General features: G+C 47.3%; 1 protein-coding gene across 1 annotated transcript; it reads right to left on the reverse strand.

Moving 5' to 3' along the window:
* Positions 1–2618: 2618 nt before the first annotated feature.
* LOC144161987 (calcyphosin-like protein) lies at positions 2619–20690 on the reverse strand. The gene is made up of 5 exons (XM_077692527.1): positions 20272–20690; positions 15873–16087; positions 8599–8782; positions 3731–3940; positions 2619–2904 (listed from the first exon to the last, which is right to left on the reverse strand). Exons 2-5 carry the CDS (start codon positions 16019–16021, stop codon positions 2803–2805), a joined length of 645 nt encoding a protein of 214 aa, XP_077548653.1. The 5' UTR covers positions 16022–16087; positions 20272–20690; the 3' UTR covers positions 2619–2802.
* Positions 20691–21277: the final 587 nt, after the last annotated feature.

Below are 21277 nucleotides of genomic sequence, written 5' to 3' on the forward strand. Positions count from 1 at the left end.
AAGCTTCAGCCGACCACTCTTTTTGAACGCGCGAGAGCCGCTGCTGCCATTGCTGTTATCAAGTGCGCAAGTGGAACGATTTGACGATTTGTGTGAACGCCGATAGAAAAGCCTGGGCGCCTATGCTTCCTGCGTCCGAAAAATTGTTGCTAAAAGCTTTGGCGCCATCTTGAGATGGCGATGGGCGAGACGAAATCACGAAATTTCCGTTGTTTCGGCAGTTTCGGTTTCGTATCCGATTCTAACGCGCATGCGATTTTTCGACCTATTTTTCCGGAAAAAAGGTGCGCGTTAGAATCGGGTAATTACGGTACTCGAGCCTAACTCTTTCAAGTTAACCAAAGTTGTATTTTGTCTTCGTGGACTCTTTAAGGCCGAGGCTTGTCCGGCGTCCGGCGTCCGGCGTCCGGCGTCCGTGCTCACGGCACGGGACCGTGTAAATCGAAACATCTGCGAACAGTAGGTTCACGAAAGGTAAACAAGGACAAAATAAAGGTTCACAAAAGGTTAGAGAGAGAGAGAGAGCGAGACGCACAGCACCGTGTAAATCGAAACATCTGTGAACAAAGGTTCACAAAAGATTAACAAGGACAAAATAAAAGGTTCACAAAAGGTTAGAGAGACAGACAGAGAGAGAGAGAGAGAGAGAGAGAGAGAAAGAGCTCCTGGAGAGCCGTGCTGCGCATGCGCGAGGAGCATTGGATTGGATTGGATTGAATTGAAATTGATTGGATTGGATTAAATTGAATTGTATTGGATTGGGAATCTTTTTAGTAGCAGTAAGCACTCTCACGGGCGATATACGTTATATAACAATCCCTAGTGCTTCGCCCACTCGTCATGATTCACTTCGTGGAGATGCGTGAATTTTTTCTCTCTTGCGCGCGCGGGCCACAGCAAATATTAAACACACAAAAAATGTTGCCGAGGATCCGTAAACACTGCGAAAACGTTTCTTTCAGCTAGTTTCGCCGAGGACTCTATCGACGTTGAACTCGTTGGAGGTACTTGTTGCAGAATCTTAATCCAACCTGCTGTGACCGTGCCGCCAACCAAGCTGAAAGATTTCTTCACTACGGTATAAGCTTGTTCGTGCTGGTACACCATCTTTGGAACATCGCAAAAAAGACGCGAACGATATGTAAACGGGACACAACGCAGAGTCCCTTCTACGTCTCGTCCGCGTCTTTTTTGCGCTGTTGTAAGGATGAGCTTCCTTGTTTGTATTATGCGCGCGCTAAGTAATGTGTCGCTGCTAATGGGAATGGAGCACGCGACGAGGGTTAGCTCTTCTGTGGACGGTTTTTTCGGACGCCCGCCGGCTAGGCACTTTTGTGGGCACTAAGTAACGGTTTCGCGTCGAAAAGCCAGCATATAACATAACAACGCTGCGCCCTATCTTACTGCACCTGACTGCGCATAAAGGATAGTATAGGGAAGAAACAGCAGCGCAATCGATACATGGTGAACATGTGGAGAGTTTTTCTCATGTCCCTCGGAGGTAGAAAATGAGTGATACCGCCCGACGTATTCTTTTGTGTGCGTGCGTGCGTGTGTGTGTGTGTGTGTGTGTGTGTGTGTGTGTGTGTGTGTGTGTGTGTGTGTGTGTGTGTGGAATCGACTCAAATCACCGTGTCGTGAAAGGTTGCCAAACTGCATGGAAGCCCCTCGTCGGATATGTACGTAGCTTGAAGCAGTCTTACTCCCTATTAAAGGGACCCTGCAACACTTTCGATAAGCGCTGTCACTGTTTCCATCGCGTTTGGAACCACTTCGAAAGCTATAGTTGTCTACAGCATGGAGCGGCACTGCGTGATTTGCTCGTCGCACCATATACGCCTTACATTTCTTCTTTGTTTTTGTGGCTTTTTTTAAGTTGCTATCGAAAAGCGTTCATTGCTTCAACTGAAGGAGAACCGGCCAATAGCCGTTACATGGCCTTAGTGACGTAATTCGAGCCGTCGAAGAACGTCACGACCGGGAAAGGGAGAAAAATCTTTTGAGCGAGTTTACATGTTATCTGATGGGCATAGAGCAGTAATTTTTGGCTGAGGTACTTTGCGACCCCTAATCTAAGTACTGGGTGTGTTGGGTGACTACTTCCTGCAAGCATTCAGATTTCAAAAAAAGTTGAAAAAAGAGTTGCAGGGTTCCTTTAAAACTCACTGCCGCATCTTGTTTAAACGAGATCTCACAGAGATCTCTCCGGCTTCGTTTTCCGCATTTGTACTGTCCCCACGGTTGCTCAAGGGCTGCGATGTGCTCTTCTGACCACCAGGTCATGCGTTCGAATATCGGTTGCGGCAGCTGTTTTGATGACTGAGGTGACAACAAACACGATCGGCGAGATACCGACACCCGTTAAAAGTTCCCTTGCTGTCAAAATGTGATCAAACCACGCCCCTTTGTTCCCGCGTATATTTTGGCGCGTAAAACCACAAAGGAAATGTGAGCTTTCCCGCCAATTTAATTCCACACAAGCGCTGTATTTGGCCCCCTTGGTGGCCCGTTCAAACCAGTCGATGACGTGAACGCATGGTACTTGTCCTTTTTTGGATACCGAATTTCTTTCGTTTCTTTTTACATAAATACTATGCAAGAAGTCCTGGAGGTTAAGCTGTGATCAATTCTTTATCAGTTTTCCTTTAATGCTGTATCTTTGGCGTCACATCGGGACGACATTCCTGTCCGGAGTCTATGGCGGACACGTGGTAACAGGTATACAGTGTAGTCTGACAGGAAGCATTCGGTGACCGATGTGAGGAGGAAAATGGAGGGCTCTGCTGCTGCGCAGAGGCGAGGCTATAGCTTCCAGCAGGTTCTCATCATAAGGTCGAAGTAGGCGTCTTCGTCGATGGAAGCACTCACTCCGGAGTAGTAGTCGTAGAACTCGTTCTTGGTAACCTGGAAGTGGAAGGTTTGGAAGGTTATAACTTGCGAACTCCTGACGCATCGCTCTGAGTTATGAAAGCGGTTGTCGACGTTGCAAAATCCTGACGCTTCGCTGTGAGTTATAAAAGCAGTGGTCGACGTAACGCACAGCACAACTCACTCACTCACTCACTCACTCACTCACTCACTCACTCACTCACTCACTCACTCACTCACTCACTCACTCACTCACTCACTCACTCACTCACTCCCTAAAAGGCGCAACCACCCCTAGGATTCAAACGCGGCTATGGAGGCCTTTGTTCGTGAAGTTGGTGCTCTATACTCGGGAACAAGTTAAGAACGGCAATAGCTCATGTACGGAATCGCTCCGCCGAAGCGACGGACCTGGATAAGAACTGGCGCGTGCGTTGTGAAAGGAGATTGTTATGAATGCGCGAAATCGTCTGCCGTTTCTCACGTAGCTTGTTTGTCGTCGCTGCAGAAGTTTATAAACATATTAAGTTTGCACAATAAATAACGGGAACAGCTCGAGCCATGTCAAAAATATTCTCAGTATTGCACTACTTGCGCCACGCGGAGTAACATCCGGCTCCGGTGATGAGGCACAGCGCCAACTTCATTGCCATTATTAGGTTGTACCCGAGTATAGACGAATTTGGGTGGCGTGGGGAAAGAAATGGTAACATAATCTAAAAGGGTACCATGTTGGGCTAGTTGCTGGCGAGATACAAAGGAAGGAACAGCGCACATTTTGACGTAGGAAGGACTAAAACACGCACCCCAAACTAGTAACCCAGTGAGAAAGCAGCGCAGACGTTGCCGCGAGCCCACTCACAACGCCGTCGACGACGCCTCCTTCTTCGAACGTGGCGAGGAACCTCTTGAGCAGCTCCCGCTCGCTCTTCTGCCCGTTCAGGTACTCTGGGTGGTTGCGCACGCTGTAGACTCCCTTGATGTCTTCGAACGTCACCTGGCCGTCCCCGGAGCGGTCCAGTTTCTGGAACGCCTTTTCCACTAGGGCCTCCCGGCTGGGGCTCATCTTGGGCTGCACCATTGAGCATGAGCTGAGGCCAGCATTTTGTAAACTATCACTCTGGCACGGATATATCGCGGGTGTGCGCGAGAAAGCTACACCTGCAGGCTCTGAGGCACGTGGTAGTGGAAAGCTTCGGAATGATTTCGAAAGCTTCGGAATTAAAAGCTTCGGAATGATCGGTTAGAGTGCCTTGCATTTTTGTTCTGTCAGCAAAAACACACTACGCCCTCTTTGTCCGCGCTCCAAACCCGTGCGCGTCTTCTTTCTTCCGTCTCCCCCAAGGTGGCGGTAGTTGTCCACGATGGAGCGCAATCCCGAAGCCCCCAGTGTCTTCGAAGCGCGAGGCATTATAGTGCTCACCCGTTTGTTTATTTGCTTCTTAATTTGTTCGTCGTTTGTTTTTCCGATCGTTCGTCTGCGTGCTTGCTTACTCTCATGAGCTCCTATAAAAAAAACCAACCAATTGAAAATTTGTTAACATTTTCGGCGATTGGTATACAACCGAATCCGAAATGTGAGCCGAGCGCAGAACCACTGAACCACCACACCACGATTATTCTAGCTGACTAACGAAGGACCTTGCAAAAAACGTTGTGCCCTTCTACTGTTGGAGACGTACTCACTGTTGCAGGAGTGATTTGAGCATGGTAATTACACAAGTGTAAATTAGTGGAAAAACATTCCTCTAATGTAAGGCTAACTAACATGGGCGATTGCCTACCTAACCTCCCCCCACACTTACAAACACACACACAGACAATTCTACATTCTGAACAGAACACGCAAGGTCACGAGCGCATGCAACTACTTCAGCTCCTTGAACCACAGAAATCTGTTACATAATCCCTCCGATTAAGTCTGGCTGTGTAAGAACTCCCTCATAAGATCAACAAGCAAAAAAAAAACCCCACCCTCGTCTTCCCGGTTCTCTACCGAGCAGAACAAAACCTTGACAATGGGATCTGACGTAAGCATGCTTGATGGCCTGCTCGGCACCCTAATTCATGAAATTTAGAACTTCGGCAAGACAGCCACGTACGTAAGCAAGAAATCCACCCCCTTCGAACCGAACACCTGAGTTTCTGCCAAGAGGTAATGACCCTCAGTTTACAATCCAGACACCCGAAGGCCTGACCTGATACCGGCCCCATCCATCAAGATCCGGTGCACGACGTCTCGCTCTCACCGCCAACCTGCCTTTTATGGGAGATAGTTGGAACCCAACGTCTCTCACTGATTCCTTGATGACACACTACACAACTTAACAAACCCGGAAGACACCCCTACAGTGGAACTGTCGAGGCTTACAAGGAAAAGCAGTCTCTCTGTTTTTGTGCTACGCATTTGCTGGGTTACGCTGGGTTATGCACTTTGTGTTACGCATTCGTTCAGAAACACAGTTAAGATACACTTTTAAGTGGAACCCCGCTCATACGTTTTGCACCGAACAAAACGGCCATGAGAACACTTCAATACCTGCACCGAGCCCCCCTTCGCACCATCAGCGGACTACCGAAACACTCGTCCGGACAACTTGCAAGCTGCAGGTGCTCTTCCCCCCTTGGAAAATATAATTAAAGAGCAAGTGAATCCATCCCTTCATAAACGCACATGAACTCATCAAGGTGTCTCTATCATCGCCTGGGACAACCTCAAGCCACCAGAACAACCCGATATCCCACCGCCTCTGGCTCCCTGGAGCCGCCCTTCTGTCACGGACTCAGCTGCCACACAACCCGTCCCGCGTAACGCCCGCCCCATCCGCGCTGCCCGCATCAACGCTCTCTGAAACAGTAAACTCCCCCACGAAATCGACATTTGCACCGACGCGAGCATTTCCCCTCCGCTAGTTGCCACCGCGTGGGCTTCACCTACCTCCCCTCCAACCAAGGCAAACGATCCCTTAATATTCCATGTGCTACCATCCTCGAAGCGGAACTCCATCCTATCATTCATGTCATAGACAACCTCATGTTTGACTTTCACTCCTCCGTGCCTTCCCAGATACGCATCCTGAGGGACTCTTTCGAATCCCTACAGATTCTAAAAACTCCCATGTCGACCAATACCATCGCCAACAAAATCCTTCATCAGATCTCCATCCAGAAATCTAGCGGCATCCATCTTCGCATCGACTGGTCACCTCGACACGAGGAGTCATCACCGGGGAACCAGGCAGCCGACTCGGCTGCACGGGAGTGCATAACCTCTAGTCCACCGCTGATACCCGACCTGGCTCCTCCAGCTGCTGAGACATTACCACCAGCGATACAGCGTCTACGTTACAAAAAGGAAAAAAAAAAAGACCGCCTCAAGGCCCTGTCTCCAACCGGCTTTTTATCCGCTCTGCCGTCGCTCCCAAGATCAGCCGAAATTTTCATAAACAAATATTTTGCCAATGCTAGCCTTACCGCAGAGACCTTCCCTAAATGGTACACCCCGTCTCTGCCGCCTTGGTGTCCCTTGTGCGCCTCCCACACGCTAATCTCCATCACTTGATTTGGCACTGTCCGAAGTTCGCGCGCTACAGAACCTTCAAGCCTCCTCCAAATGCATCCTCTCTTCACATCGACCCTCGTACACTAGAACACTCCGAGCTGGATTTAATTTCACCGTGCTGGATTTAATTTCATCTCTAAAAGGTGGTCTAGCGCGAGCAGTTTAAAGTCGTGCGCCTGCTCTCCTCACCCCAAACGACCTCTCCAGTCTTCTCAAGGAGCACACCTGTTTTGGGTCGAACTGTCCGCATTTAAGATGTCCCAATCTACAAGCGCGTACCCCACCTTCTACTCTCACTTCCCCCTCTTGACGTAGAGTCTTCCTGCCCCAATAAAGGCTACCCCCTTCTCCTCCTGACCGACCGGAAAAACGAAGCGTAACAACCAGGAAAACGCAGCAGTGAGGAAACCTTCGAAAATGTACGAACACTACGTAGCCTTGGCTTGCAACCATGTATTTCTGCAAATTTGGCTTTCGAAAATTAAAAAAAAAAAAAACTCGCGATTGTAGGATTGCCGCTTTTTGCGATCGCTGGAAAACACCTCGCATGGTTATGAGAGGTCTCTAGCAATGTCGACTCTCTTCAGCGCTGGCTGCTTGCCCACTGCGTTTAGTACGTCAAACTTTTCCTGATACGTACAGCGCCTCCTGTTTTCGTGGCACCATCAAGGCCCGACAAAATTTGGGGTTGCAAGTTAAACGGTGTTCTCAAAGCTTGAAGCGCACGACGACGACGAGAGCGCGTGCTCTTCTTGCGGTGGTGCTTCGTGGTAAACACGCACTTCCGGCATTCCGAAGTGAAACTTCCGTTGTAAGCACAGTGATTATGGTGATAGCAAAGAGTAACATAGGCCATCTAGTGGTGAGGAAGCGCACCCGCGTGCGGCTTCAAGCCGTCAAGTTGCATAGCCACGCCTGGTCAAGGCTCGTCAAACGTCAAAATGGCGGTCCGCGCATGTTGCCCGGGTGGGTTCGGAGTTTGAGATTGCGACAAATGATCCGGGAATGTACTCTGAGCCACGACGTAACAGTGAGGATTTTAATACATGAGATGCTATGTGAGCTGCGCCGGGACTTGAGAGAAAAAAAAAAAAAACGTAGCGGCCGGGAAAACGTACACTGAGGAACGTTAGAGCGGGGTTCTACTATGCCCGCGTAATAAACGTTAATACATTTAAACGCGGTAGCCGCCCATTAACAGCTCCGCTAGTCAACCATGTACACGGGGTATAAGGGCTGAACATTTTTGGTACCATCATGGCCAACTATACGCAACCGTACTTTTTCGGCTTGTGAAGCATATAAGAGCTTCGCTTTAATGAACAAATTAAATAGTGTGGTGTCCACACTACACAAAACATATTGAAAAAATTGAGCGGATCCAACGGCTCGCTGCATGATTCATTGTTTCTCGTTACAGACTACGATCATCCGTTAGTAATATGTTAAAACAGCTAGAGTTAGAGCCACTCCAGAAGCGTCGGCAGATTGCCAAGCTGAAGTTTTTGTATCTAATTTATCACAAAAAAATTGGCTCGAACAGTGATACATATCTACTTCCTGCCCCCCAGACTTCAGCCAGACTGAACCACTCAAAAACGATACGACCGTTCTTCGCCCATACTACAATATTTCAGAAATCATTTTTCCATTGTACAATTAAACACTGGAATGCATTGCCATCTGATTTTGTGGAGTGCCGTGATGCAAATTCTTTTGAACGCTTGTTATCATCTTTCCTGTAACCCTCCCTGCTTGGGCAGCAATGCTGTCCACAGTATCTGGAAATAAATAAATAAATAAATAAATAAATAAATAAATAAATAAATAAATAAATAAATAAATAAATAAATAAATAAATAAATAAATAAATGTGGGCAAATGAACCTTTTACTGGACAGTGCAGCGGCTTCAAGGTATACGACGTCTTAGGGGCACCAGTTTGTTTCAGCACACTTCATTTGTTTTCTGTTCGTCCACCCTAAACAATTTTCTCGCCGGGAAACACCATGCATCATCCAGCATTAATGGCAGGTGTCGGATAGAAAGCTGCACATTTGCGCCTGACATTACGTGTACTTAATAATCAGACAAAACATTCGGCCATTCGTTTCTGCGATGTAGTGCGAAAGAAATTGCGCGTTGCATTATGATCACATAATACTTGCCCTGATGGTGCGGATAAATTCATCAAACTTGATGGTTCCAGAGCTGTCGGCATCGAATCGCTCGAACAGTTTCTCGTAATCATCCTCTTCCAAGAAGGCGGCCATGCCGGAGTCATCGAGGCCTTTGACGAACTCGTCGCGGGAGAGGTCGCCACTTCCGTTGTCGTCCATGCGGCGGAAAACCCTTCAAAGTGCAAAAAACGGCGTACAGATTGACGGGGAACGACCCGGTCACTGGCTTCCGAGAGAGAAAAAAATACCATGATGTCAGTGACCATGACGTACAGTTTCTGTCCAAAAATTTTGAGCCCACGTCGAGAGTTTCTAGTCGACAAAGAATTCGAAACGAAAATGCAACTATCTAAACATTCATGCTGCGTGACCGACTTTTTTTGAAGACGGTAAGGACGCAGAGCCCTTTCGTCAGCTTTCTGACGCAAAATATTTCATATTCACTCTTGAGCAAAGCTTGTATGTCGAAGTAGTTGCGGCCAAATCACTTTGGCATGGCCTAGAAACTTTTCACAGAGGCTGTACATATTCAGGGCCTTCCTATTTTATTGTCGTACAGAGCGCAACATGTTTATCATTCAGCTTGTGTGTGTTCCTCTGCCCAGCCCAGACATTTGCGCTGTTAGTTTCTGGATACGTCATGACACGCTGACACCTGCGTCACCAACTAAGCAACGCGACATCATCGCTCCAAAAAAAAATGATTTGTTGCACCTAGCCGTCACTGTCGGAAGAAGACCACGTCATGCCTCGGACATATAAAGACATACTGAAACACTGCCGCCGCTGTCTATTGCCACCCTACGACAAGGTGTCCGCTGCCTACCGCTGCCTTGAGGTGAACGCATACCCACACGGCACCCTCCTCCACGCCATCCACCGCACCTCCTACTCCGCCACCTGCATGTTCAGCCCCTAACCCTGCACACTCTACCAAGTAATCTGGAAGGCCATATCCCCTTCCAAGATAATGTAGAAGCCTTGTACTTATGATGCAGAAACGTGTTGATATGCCGCGCCCAGCATCTAGACCAACCTAGAAGATTCCAACCCCCTTGTATTTACAAAATAAACGCGCAGAATTCAGCTCAGAGAAAGTTTTACAATAAAAAGTCACGGCTATTGAAAAAAAAAAGCGCTGGCGTTGCTGGGGCTCGAACCCGGGCCGTTCGTTCAAAAAATGCCCTAATTTACTCCTAGGCCAGGTGTCGGCAACCGTTGGCCCGGGGGCCGCGTGGTGCCCATGGGGCAGTATATTATGCGGCCAACGGCACGATGTCAGAACCCTCCCCACCCATTGCCACTTCCTATCGTAATGCCGACATGGTAGTTTTGACCTAAAATGAGACAGGAGCAAAGAAACATCAAAACGATGTTTCTTTGTTCCTGTCGATGCACTTCCATGCACCCGAAAGGGTGAATAGAAGTGCAAATATAAACAGAAAAAGCATCCAGCCCCCCGTTGAACGACGACGATGGTTGAACGCGAGGCTTTCTTCGTGCTAAATCGAATAGGAAATGGTCAAAGACAAAGACGCTGCGATCGAAAGAGCAAACTGTGTGCTGGCTCATTTCAAAGCTAAACTAGTCAAAGTTTAAATCCACAGGGCAACCAAGTAAGCCCCCACGAGGAAGCTTTGCGACAAAACCATCATTGTCATTAGACGAAGGAGTGCATGATTTTTCAAGTGCAGGTGGCAGCTTGTAAAACGATCGCAGCATTCAGTTGGGACAATAAGTACAAGTTTTCAATACCCTCCGGTCTCTCGTCCTTGAGCCACGGCGGAATTGATTTTCGAAAAACTATTAACCAACTAGCCAGCAACCATTGCAATTCTTGTAAACCAATGCTCTTCCAGGACAAGCGATAACGTTCTACTATCATGCGGTATTTATTCCGTAAAATATTCCCGATTACTGTAGTAAGTGTCTTTATGTGAAATTAAACACGTTTCTACCGTAGTTAATGAAGTCATGGAAGCGTCGTCCATTACAATTCTTGTTTTGAGGTAAATCTTAGAATGCACCCCCCAACTTTGTCTTTCGCTTGTGCACGACGCCGTTTCGTCATCAGCTGCCAAAGGCCAGCGCCGCAGCATTCCTGGATCGGCTTCCCACACCAGCTTTGTACGATCATTTCCTCGATACGCCAAACTGAATGCAGGCATGAAAAAATTGCACGAAGGAACGGACTTGCACTTCCAGCTTGACTTCGAGCTTGACGCATTCAGCGTCGTCTGCTATTTCTAATCACTGAGTATGGGCGTAAATCACACACATGCATGCCTCGTAAAGGTCGCCTCTACTTTCAGGATTTACCGATCTGAAAAGACTTCTTGTGATTATCTACGCTTTGCAAGCCGCCCCGCAGGAGAACGAGAGAAAGCCATGCACAACAACGCTGCTCTGACCGCCACCTGGAATTCCACTGACGAGCGGTTCGCCACTGGTGGCGCTGTTCGCTGAAGCGACGGTGGTGCCATGCAACGGCCGCCCGGTCCCTATACTCGGGTGCAAGTTAAGAACGGCAACAGAAGTCGCCGCTGTGCCTCATCACCTGAGCCGGATGCGACTCCGCGCGGCGCAAGGAATGAGTTACTGGGAATATTTTTAACATTGCACGAGCAATTTCCGTGATTTTTTGGACCTAATATGCTTACACAGCACTGCAACAACGACAAACAAACTACGTAAGAAAAGGCTGACAATATCACGCATTGATAGCAATCTCCTTTCAAAACGCGCGCACTCGTTGATATCTGGCTCCGTCGCTTAGGCGCAGTGATACCATACATGAGCTATCACCGTCTTAAAGGGACAGACAACCGATTTTTGTCCAGTATATGTTCTCTGTCCCAAATGAAAGGCCATCCCTTAAAACGCCTTAACGCGACACGGTTTTGCTTATGACGCCCTAGAAATTTTTAAATCGAAATTTTTAGATCTACAAGCCGTATCTGTCCTCCCAAAAATAATGCTAGCAACCATGACATACAGTAGCGCGGCAACATGCTTTTGTCTGTATACGAGATGAAAAGCGCTATTTAAAAACTTGTCACCAGCTAAAAGAATTGCGAATTGCGGGCTTTCTTATTCCTTTCTATGTTTTTTGTTTATCACTGGTATATTTTTCACGACGGTGCCATCTGAAAAAAAAAAAAATTCACGATAGGTAGAATGCTTGCTTCATGTTGTGGAGGTCGGCAGTTAGCTGCCGTTGTCATTTTTGAAGACTGAAAACGAATATTTTGGTAGAAGAAACGCCCCTGATGTAGGCAGAATCGTCAAGGCTCCTTCACTGGATCTGTTTACTGACCGCTGCCGTTGATTCTGGGCATGGAGGTTCAGTTAGCCACACTGAGAGCAATTCAGCGGCGGCAGGCGGCGTGTATTTAAAAATTTTAAAAGAACGTTTAAAAATACATATACAATTTAAACTTATACAAATACTTATGTTAAAAGGTTTTCAACAATTGGATAAGCGTTTCAGCTGTTTCAGTAGCGGACACATATTCTAGGGTCAAGTTTCTACACTACGAACCTACGATTTCGGAAAGTTTAGCACCAAATTAGAATTATTTCCGCCAATTTGTTTATTAATTGCCTGTGGTTACTCGACTATATAAAACGCTGGCTTTCACGTAAGCTAGAAAATATGTACGCGACAAAGATAGTTGGTCCGTCCTTTTAACTTGACTTGTTCACGGGTATAGCGGCGTCTAGCGAGCGCTTAAATTTATGTAACTGTTCAAGAAGCCTTGCTGATGAATGTCCACTCAGCAGTGTTATTCTGAATCTAACCTCCCGCTATTCCTGACAGCTGTTCCATGCTTTGGTTCCGCCTATAGGGAGATACAACTGCTGACGCTGGCAACTATGCTACACGATAGTGCTTGTGAATTTTTGTGATACGCCTGTGATAGGCTCATGAATTTTCTCGTGCTGTCGATCCGGTTTGATGTTCTGGTAGACGGAGAGAAAATACGCCTTTTACGGAGCAAAACGGTGGTGGTTGAGCCGTCACTCGGTGGTATTGGTTGGCCGCAGTACAAGCACCCTTGGGCCTTGACTGCGCTCCTGTAACGGGTGTTAGATATCTGCCAACGCGGTCGAAGATAATCGGCAGGGCTTCTCGATGTGACCTCGCACTTTCACTCCGCGAACGATGTATTGTTGATGCCTGTAATAGCACCTGATATATGAAGGCTCTATACAAATAAAAATATGACCGCTATTTTTACATTCGGGGCTAAGATATGTGTAGTAACATGGATGCGCATTGACTGCGTCTCGCCTGATCACAATCCTATGGGACTTGCTAATTCATTACCCACGGGCTTAAAAATCGTCCTCCGAAAAACTCCCAAGCATTTCCCCGAGGGTGAACATGGTTAAGTACGAATGCACGGGGTGATGCTATGAGGGGGAGTAAAGTTAAAATCCGTTGGCATTCGCCCGTGAGCGCGCGCGAGCCGACCCACGGAGGTCTGGCAGTTTATCGCTGCATATATAGGGGGGTACGCCGCGCCGAGCGCGCCGAGCCAGGTGGCTGAGAGAGGAGGCGAGCGCAAGGGGAGAGGGACAGCGGCGCACGGCAGCTGCAGCCGAGCGAGGGGGAGAGGAGAGAGTGTGACGTCACGGTGGAGAGAGAGGCGCGCGGCAGCTGCTGGGGAGAGGAGGCGCGCTGTGACGTCATACCATGACGTCACGGTGCGAGGAGCGGTGCAGGGAGCGGCGCGCACCCGCGCAGCCACGGCGAGGAGGCGGAGTGAGCGCGGTCACGTGGTGAAGTGACGTCACCGCGCCGTTGCTACCGACGCTCCTCTCCGCTCCACGCCGTTGCTAGGGAGAGGAGGACTGCAGACGCCGCCGCCGCCGCCGCCGCCGGCGGCGGTGGAAGGTTTGGGGTCGCTTATAAAGTGCATTCGCACTTAAAACGTCCTCTACTAAACACCAGCACGGTTTCCGCAAGCATCCCTCATGTGAATCTCAACTATTGGTTGACGACTTATTTTCTGCCTTGGATCGCTCATCCGTAATCGATTGTATTTTCATTGATTTTGCTAAAACATTCGACACTGTTCATCATCAACTACGTCTCTTCAAACTCAATAAGCTTAGCCTGGACATGAATGTAATCAAGTGGATTGAGTGCTTCTGACTAAATCGTACTCAGTATGTTTCCCTTAACGGCCACGACTCCGGCCCTTGTCCGGTGACATCCGGTGTTCAGCAAGGGTCGGTGTTAGACCCTCCCTTATTCTTAATATATATTAATGATCTTCCTGATACTGTTAACTCGCCTATAATGTTGTTCGCTGATGACTGCGTAATTTACAGAGACATTTCTGACACATCTGATACCGCGAGTCTTCAAATTGATCTTAACATTTCGACGTGGTGCGAAACATGGCGTATGAAATTAAATGTTATCAAGTGTAAGTTTATGAGAGTTTTGCGAGCACTTAATCCCACTAATCCTTCCACTTATCCCCGCAATGGCTCCCCTTTAACTGAAGTTACTACCTATAAGTATCTCGGAGTCCATATCATCAATAACCTCTCTTGGGAAACGCACTTGGGAAACTTTTCTCTTGCTCCGTCATCGTTGAAATTAGTTTTATACACGACAGTCGTTCGACCGAAAGTCGAATATGCCTCATGCGTCTGGGACCCCGGAACTAAATCGCTCACCTCATCTCTCGAATCACTGCAAAAACCATGCTGCTAGGTTCATATTATCAAACTACGAGCGCCTGGCCAGTGTAAATGAAATGAAAAAAAAAAACAGTTAAATCTTGATTACCTCTATACACGACGCATCGTTTCTATCTTGTGTACATTTCACAAAATTGATCACACTCATCAAATTCTTAAACAGACGCTTTTCGCTGACCCCGCTTACGTATCTCCCCGCATTGACCACAACTTCAAAGTTGGTTTACCATTGTGCAGAACAAACCATTAGCATGACTCTTTAGTACCAAAAAAAACAGCGTGGGCCGGAACAGCCTTCCCGCTTCCATCGTCTGCATCACCGAGCCTGTCACCTTCAAGTCGGCAGTTTACGATGTTGTTCATTTATCGTAATTTTAGTTCTCTTCCCGCCACGCTGTGTGTTATTGTTATAATTTTTTGACTACCCACTCCTCTCTGTAGCGCCTGAACGGCATTGAGAGTAAATAAATGAAATGAAATGAAATGAAATGAAACTAGTACGAAAGGTTCCACAAATCCAGGAAAATGTTCGTAACGGCCCAGTTTGCTTCTTTTAGAGATAAGTCGAACTTCGTAATAACGAAGTGGTATCGGGACAGCAAATTAGTTAGTTATATCCGATATTCGTTATAATAGAGGTAAAAATCGGCTGTAACAAATAAAAAATCTGGCTCCCGCATAAATTCTTGTTGCAAAAATGCATTTTTAGGCTTCGACTCCACTATGAACAAGGTAACCCTTACCTTTCTCCTTGCTGCATTTCAAGCTCAATGAACCGGAACATGAGTACGTGAAATTCACTTAACAAAACAGGCATGCATCCTTATTTTTTTGGTGAACGATGTGATCTTCGCCTGGTGGCTACTCACAGCACTGAGCAGGACCAGTTTCCCACGGTGCCCACGAGCAGGATGGCCGTTATACTTCTGCAGTTTCGGACGACGCGGTTTTTTTTTTTTTTCATATAGCTTCTCAGACTCCTGGTCAAATATTTCTTCGTTATATCCGATATCACCCGCAGCTCACACGGTTTCAGTTTCGTGATAAAAGAATAAGTGTCGTCGAAACAAAGCGTGACCAACCAAAGTTTGTATTTAGTTCGCTATAGCCGATAATTCGCTATATCCGTGTTCGTTATAACGCGGTTCAACCGTATAACAGACTTTTACCGAAACAAAAAATGCACAAGACATGCATTTTAGTTTATCTAGTTTTTATTAGATGGCGCTGGCGATCTACCATGAGAGAGTTCCTTTTTTTATTTCACTACAGAAGTGACGTAAAATAACCAATCTAGGCCGTTGTGCACATTTCTATGTATTTGTAAAACTTTTTCGTATTGGTGCACGATGGCTTTTAAGGCCGTGGGTCATGAAGTGGAAAGTCCCTTAAGAATATTAACAAGTGAGTCCTTTTTAAGCGGACGCACCGTTTGTATCGCGAGGTTCATTTTCCGAGGCTCATGTGCGTGACAACTGAGTGGTCGTAACGACCCATCCGGGAACGCGCTCTTCCACACTGGCTATCCAGGGAGGAATACTTGCTTGGCAAGCCCAAGGATTCCAGCCGAGCCTCGCTGTAGACACAGCAGTCGCAGCTTTTCCACGGCGTCCGATGTGTTGTGCAGCTGTCGGCCCGCGGCCAGCTTCAGGGCGTTCTCATTTCGCGTCTGCGCAGACACCGGCCTGGGCATCGTTCAGCCTTTGGGACTCGGCGGAAGCGGCGACGATGTTTCCCCGGAAGACCTCTTTTGCAGTTCCTGTGGGGAAGATAGACAACGACAGTGAAGACAGCCTTTTAAAGCGGTAGCTTTCTTAGTGGGACCCATGGCGTTCTGTCAAAAAACTGATGCATTTCCCCATAGACCGGCTGGTCGGCCGAAATGCTCTGATAAGATCTCTGGACAAACGACGCATGCGTGAAACCGGGCGTCCATTGCGCCAAACCGGTTGCTTGAAAATCGCGAAAAAGAAACGGTTCTAGATACAATACACGCATCGACCAGAAGAAGAAGCACAATAGCGTACCTTCATCTGATAATCCGCGTATATCGGCATACATTTAGATCATTTGTTGATTCGTTTACTTAGTGCGAGAAATATTGTCGCATGTGTTGGTTCTTCGTTTGCAAATTGCATCTTCGAAGGTTTGGCGATCGGTTGGACGCACTTTGAGCGAAGGTTGCGCGCAATTTTAGCGTCCACGCTTCTTTCAACGTTCTAATTTTTGGTTCTCATTTGTGCCATTGTATACAAACGACTGCAGACTCAGCGGAGCCTCCAAAGAATTCAAATGATAACAGCGTACAGATTGCAGAGATTAATCTGCAAATTAGTTTCCACCCATTTGCAGAGTAAAGAATAAAGTGTTTCAAAGGAAATGTGCAGTGTCTCGAAAGCTTCTAAGTACAGAGGACGACCGCACACGGGAGGTGAGAATTTCAGTGTCATCTAAACTCAGCATAGATAAATAATCCTTACCCTTCTCCAAAAACGTGAAACCTGGGGAGGGGGGAAGCATGCAGTGTATAAGTGTATTCTTGGCGCCTCGGCGTTTTTGCCAACGGAGGAAAAGCCGTTGGGGGGTAGAGGTATACAGCTTTTCTGTAAAAGTCTCCTGTCTTTGAAGCACGAAGCTGTCTAGCGTAAGGCGTAAGCGAGTATCTCGGTGTTTTTTTTTTTTTTAGTACGCGTTACGCTCTAGAGCGAGGTGCAAGCTAGTTTCCCGTTGTTTTAGTACCGTGAATACATGAGACGACGATTACGACGACGACAGGAGACGCGAACAGCCCCAGCCCCTATGGGGCTTAGTCGCTAAAATCATCGGTTGGTGTAACTTGGTTAATAAGTTGACTGATATTGATTGATTGATTCCTACTGCTGAAAGTCCTCTGCCACTCCTACCTACAACTTTTACCGCAACTTTTACCAGTCTACCGCAGTCGCTTGACGAATCGATCAAGCTAGCATACAAGCCATTTTGAACTTCAAGAGTGAATTGTTCGGAATCCTAAAGTAACAGAGAGCGCCGGATGAATTTTTGTGGGGCTTCTGAGCAGGAGTTCCGAGTTTTAAATGCAGAGCATTTCAGTAACTCACGATGTCACCCGCGTTGGCGTCCGTAGTCCGCACGCTCACTGCGCATGCTCGTCGAGTCGAGGCGAAAGCGAACACATCTCTCGCGAGGGGCACTGGATTGGATTCGAACACTCTCTCGCGAGTCGCGAGGGGCATTGGATTGGATTCGATTGGATTGGCTTGGATTGGATTTGGATTGGATTGGATTGGATTGGATTAAAGTGGATTGTGTTGGATTGTGTTGCGTCATAGCCGCGGCACGTTGCGTCATAGCCGCGGCAGACGCGCTTGGGCCGGCGCATGTGCAGTACTCTCTCTTCCGCGGTTTCCTCTCCTTCGGGCGCGCTGCGCATATAACCGGTGTGCCGTTCTCCGGCCAAGCAACATCCGCGGTTGGCTCAAACACCTAGAGTCCACGCCGCTTTACAAGTACGCCAACGTCGTCGACTGGGACCGGCTTACGCAGTCCCCTCAACGTATATAAGCGGCGGAGCGCGCGTTCGGAATTCAGTCAAGGGCGTCTTTGCATGGCTTACGCTTGACGTGACGCTTTGCTTGACTCGAGTAGATGCGACGCATTTACTCGAGTTCCCCCCGTGGGAAGATGCGGGCGGCTTTTTTTATGAAATCTCGCAATGTCTTTTTTTTCTGATTCAAGCTAAAAAAACAACGTGCAAAATGTTCCAATGTGCTGTGCGACATTTCGGCTCACTTTAAACATACCGAGGTGGTTAAAACTATTCCGCAGATGGTTGACAGGTTTGTTGCATTTGACCTAAAATAATTAGATACAGTGAAAATTCGGTTTTCGTGAATGATCAGACAGCTTAGTTGTTACTACGCCGTCAGGTGGGCCCCTGCTCCGTCTGTAAAGTCATCCTCTATCCCCACCTCCTCACGCAAACGCACACACACGCATGAACGCAGCACACATGCGAATACTGGCACATGTACGCGCACAGACATCGCCCGCAAGCACGCACACGAAAACACGCACACGCATGCTACTCGCACGCACACCAATACGCCCATACACATTTTGGGTTTTAGGGGAAAATGGGGCATTATTGCACTGGTATATGCGCCTAATGCTACTGATGTGAATGTTCCAAAACTAATTTCTGAATTTTTAATGTTAAGTACTAATTTGATTAATGCGGGCAAGCATATTTTATTCAATTCCTCAAGGTAGGTTTAGGCCCGTAACGCTATCTAAATCATCTTTTCGTTTAAAGATTAGGGATACAATGCCTAAAACAGCTGTATGTATGTATGTATGTATGTATGTATGTATGTATGTATGTATGTATGTATGTATGTATGTATGTATGTATGTATGAGGGATAAATTGGTCGCAGTTAGCACCGGACCGGGATAATTGGAGATTAATGTGAGATGCCCTTGCCCTGCAGTGGGCGTAGTAGGCTGATGATGATGATGGTGATGTATGTATGTATGTTGAATGTATGTATGTATGATGTATGTATGATGTATGTATGTATGTATGTATGTATGTATGTATGAGGGATAAATTGTTCGCAGTTAGCACAGCACCGGGATAATTGGAGATTAATGTGAGATGCCCTTGCCCTGCAGTGGGCGTAGTAGGCTGATGATGATGATGGTGATGTATGTATGTATGTTGAATGTATGTATGTATGATGTATGTATGATGTATGTATGTATGTATGTATGCACGTATGTATGTATGTATGTATGTATGTATGTATGTATGTATGTATGTATGTATGTATGTATGTATGTATGTATGAGGGATAAATTGTTCGCAGTTAGCACAGCACCGGGATAATTGGAGATTAATGTGAGATGCCTTTGCCCTGCAGTGGGCGTAGTAGGCTGCTGCTGCTGCTGCTGATGATGATGATGATGATGATGATGATGAATGTGTGTATGTATGTATTACCCACATTGCCAAAGTTTGAATACAAGTGGTCCTACACACCAACATTGTAACAGACATAGAAACCCGTTACATAGCGCGTGCGAACTTATGTGATACGCGACATCAAACATGCCGGTCACCACAAAGATACATGCGCACGACCATTCCAGACGAAGACTTTGCCCCGCCTGGTCCAACAGCGCTTTTCACAAACTAAGAGTACGAAGACCAGTTTTGTTTTCCAGTTCCCCTCCAAATAGTAATGCAACCTCCTGGTGACAAAACATCCAACTTGTTGTTTTTCCCGTAGATGTTGTTATCGGCCACTGTCACGCTACAGCTCGGGAGAATAGGAGAAAGAGAACGCTTTTCCTGGCATGGATCAATGAACAACAAACTCTGAGAGCGTGCTTCCCGTATACCAGTGGACCACTCGCGCTCAATTCTCGTTTTCAGGTCACTTTCAAGGACATTCTAATTTTACTGTTCAATAAGAGGACAACTTCGCATAACTAATTTCTCACGAAATTCTCGAACGAAACCGCGATATTGATTTACGCCGTCTTCCAAAAGCAAGAGTTTGTATTGTAGTGATAATCTTTGATAGGTGGTTTTTCAACCAGTGTTAACATTCCAGCACTGACTTTAGTTCCAGCAGATCATTTTGATGACACGGATAAATGTGAAAACTCATTCGAAACAAATTTAAGAATCTGCTTGAAATACCCGTGAGTGACGCCTGTGTCAAAAAAAAAACTGATTATGAAAAAGAATGAACACCACCGTATGGCTAGCGTTTGAGACTATCACAATAACTTAACATTTACCGGAAGTGCAAGAAGTATTCGTAAACCGCTCTGCAAAGATGCGAATTATATTCTCCATTACGACCTACAAGGCTAGTTCGAAGCTACCAGCTACCGGCTGCACATAAACAACGCCCGGTTAACCGGAAAGACTCACCCTAACGGCGTCAAGTCGATGATGACCGGCGGTGTAGTGATCCCTAACGAACGCACCGGCCGACCCCGCGCGTCGTCTGCTAGCTAGGCTGCCGCGGGCGCTGGGCGATGCAGACGACACGCGCCGCAGCAGGCGACAAACAGAACAGACGATCGGATATTGCTCGCCTGCTGTAGCGGGCGCGCCTATTCGTATCGAGAGGCAGTCCGCGCAAAAACCCGAAGGATCAAACGGAAAACATATCGCAACGTCCGCTACGTACGTGCACCGGGGAGAGCAAAAAAGCTAAAGAGGTCCGCTTAGACGGGCTTCCAAAAGCTCCGCATCTTGGCGGTGAGCGTGTTCGGGGCCAAGCGCCCCGTTTCGCTCGCGCGGTCGATAGCTCCCATTATACGTGTGTTGTCCAGCCCTCTGTAGGGACCCGGCGGTTACTATGGGTACTAATCGTAAACACGCCGTCGCGCTACGCGGAATAAAGAACTGGATTAGTAGTAAAAAAGGGGAAAACTGGAAGAGGAATAAAACTCTGGTGCGAAATCTGCGAAACCGCAATCGTTTATGCGGGGGAGTTCGCTGACAGACGATGCTTCGGCTGCGTTTCGTCACTGTTGTTAATGTTCTTCTCCCTCGCTGAGCGGTATACATTTCATTTTCGCGCGAGCACCGCGCTGCATGTGTTAAGGATTGCGTGACGCATTTTTTCCGAGAGAACCGAACGTCGAACGCTTGCGTGATCCCGACCAATGAAGCTTTCTCTCTTTTCGTTTCTGACGCGACACTGTCGCGTTCTTTGCTAGTGGCTATGCTTTGTTGCGTCGCGTGAGCAACGGGTGGATTTATCCCTATACGACGTATATATGTACGGCGGGAGAAAAGGAAATCAACCAGACGCGACTCCATTTCCCAATTGACACCAGCTGCGTTCATTCACAACAAATGCGAAAGTGATGGATGCTATTATGTGAACTATATTACTCAATAAAAGAAGAAAGCACCCGTTACTGTT

The sequence above is a fragment of the Haemaphysalis longicornis genome, unplaced genomic scaffold, assembly GCF_048455015.1.
Source record: "Haemaphysalis longicornis isolate Haplotype H1 unplaced genomic scaffold, Haemaphysalis longicornis Haplotype H1 scaffold_12, whole genome shotgun sequence".
NCBI lineage: Eukaryota > Metazoa > Arthropoda > Arachnida > Ixodida > Ixodidae > Haemaphysalis > Haemaphysalis longicornis.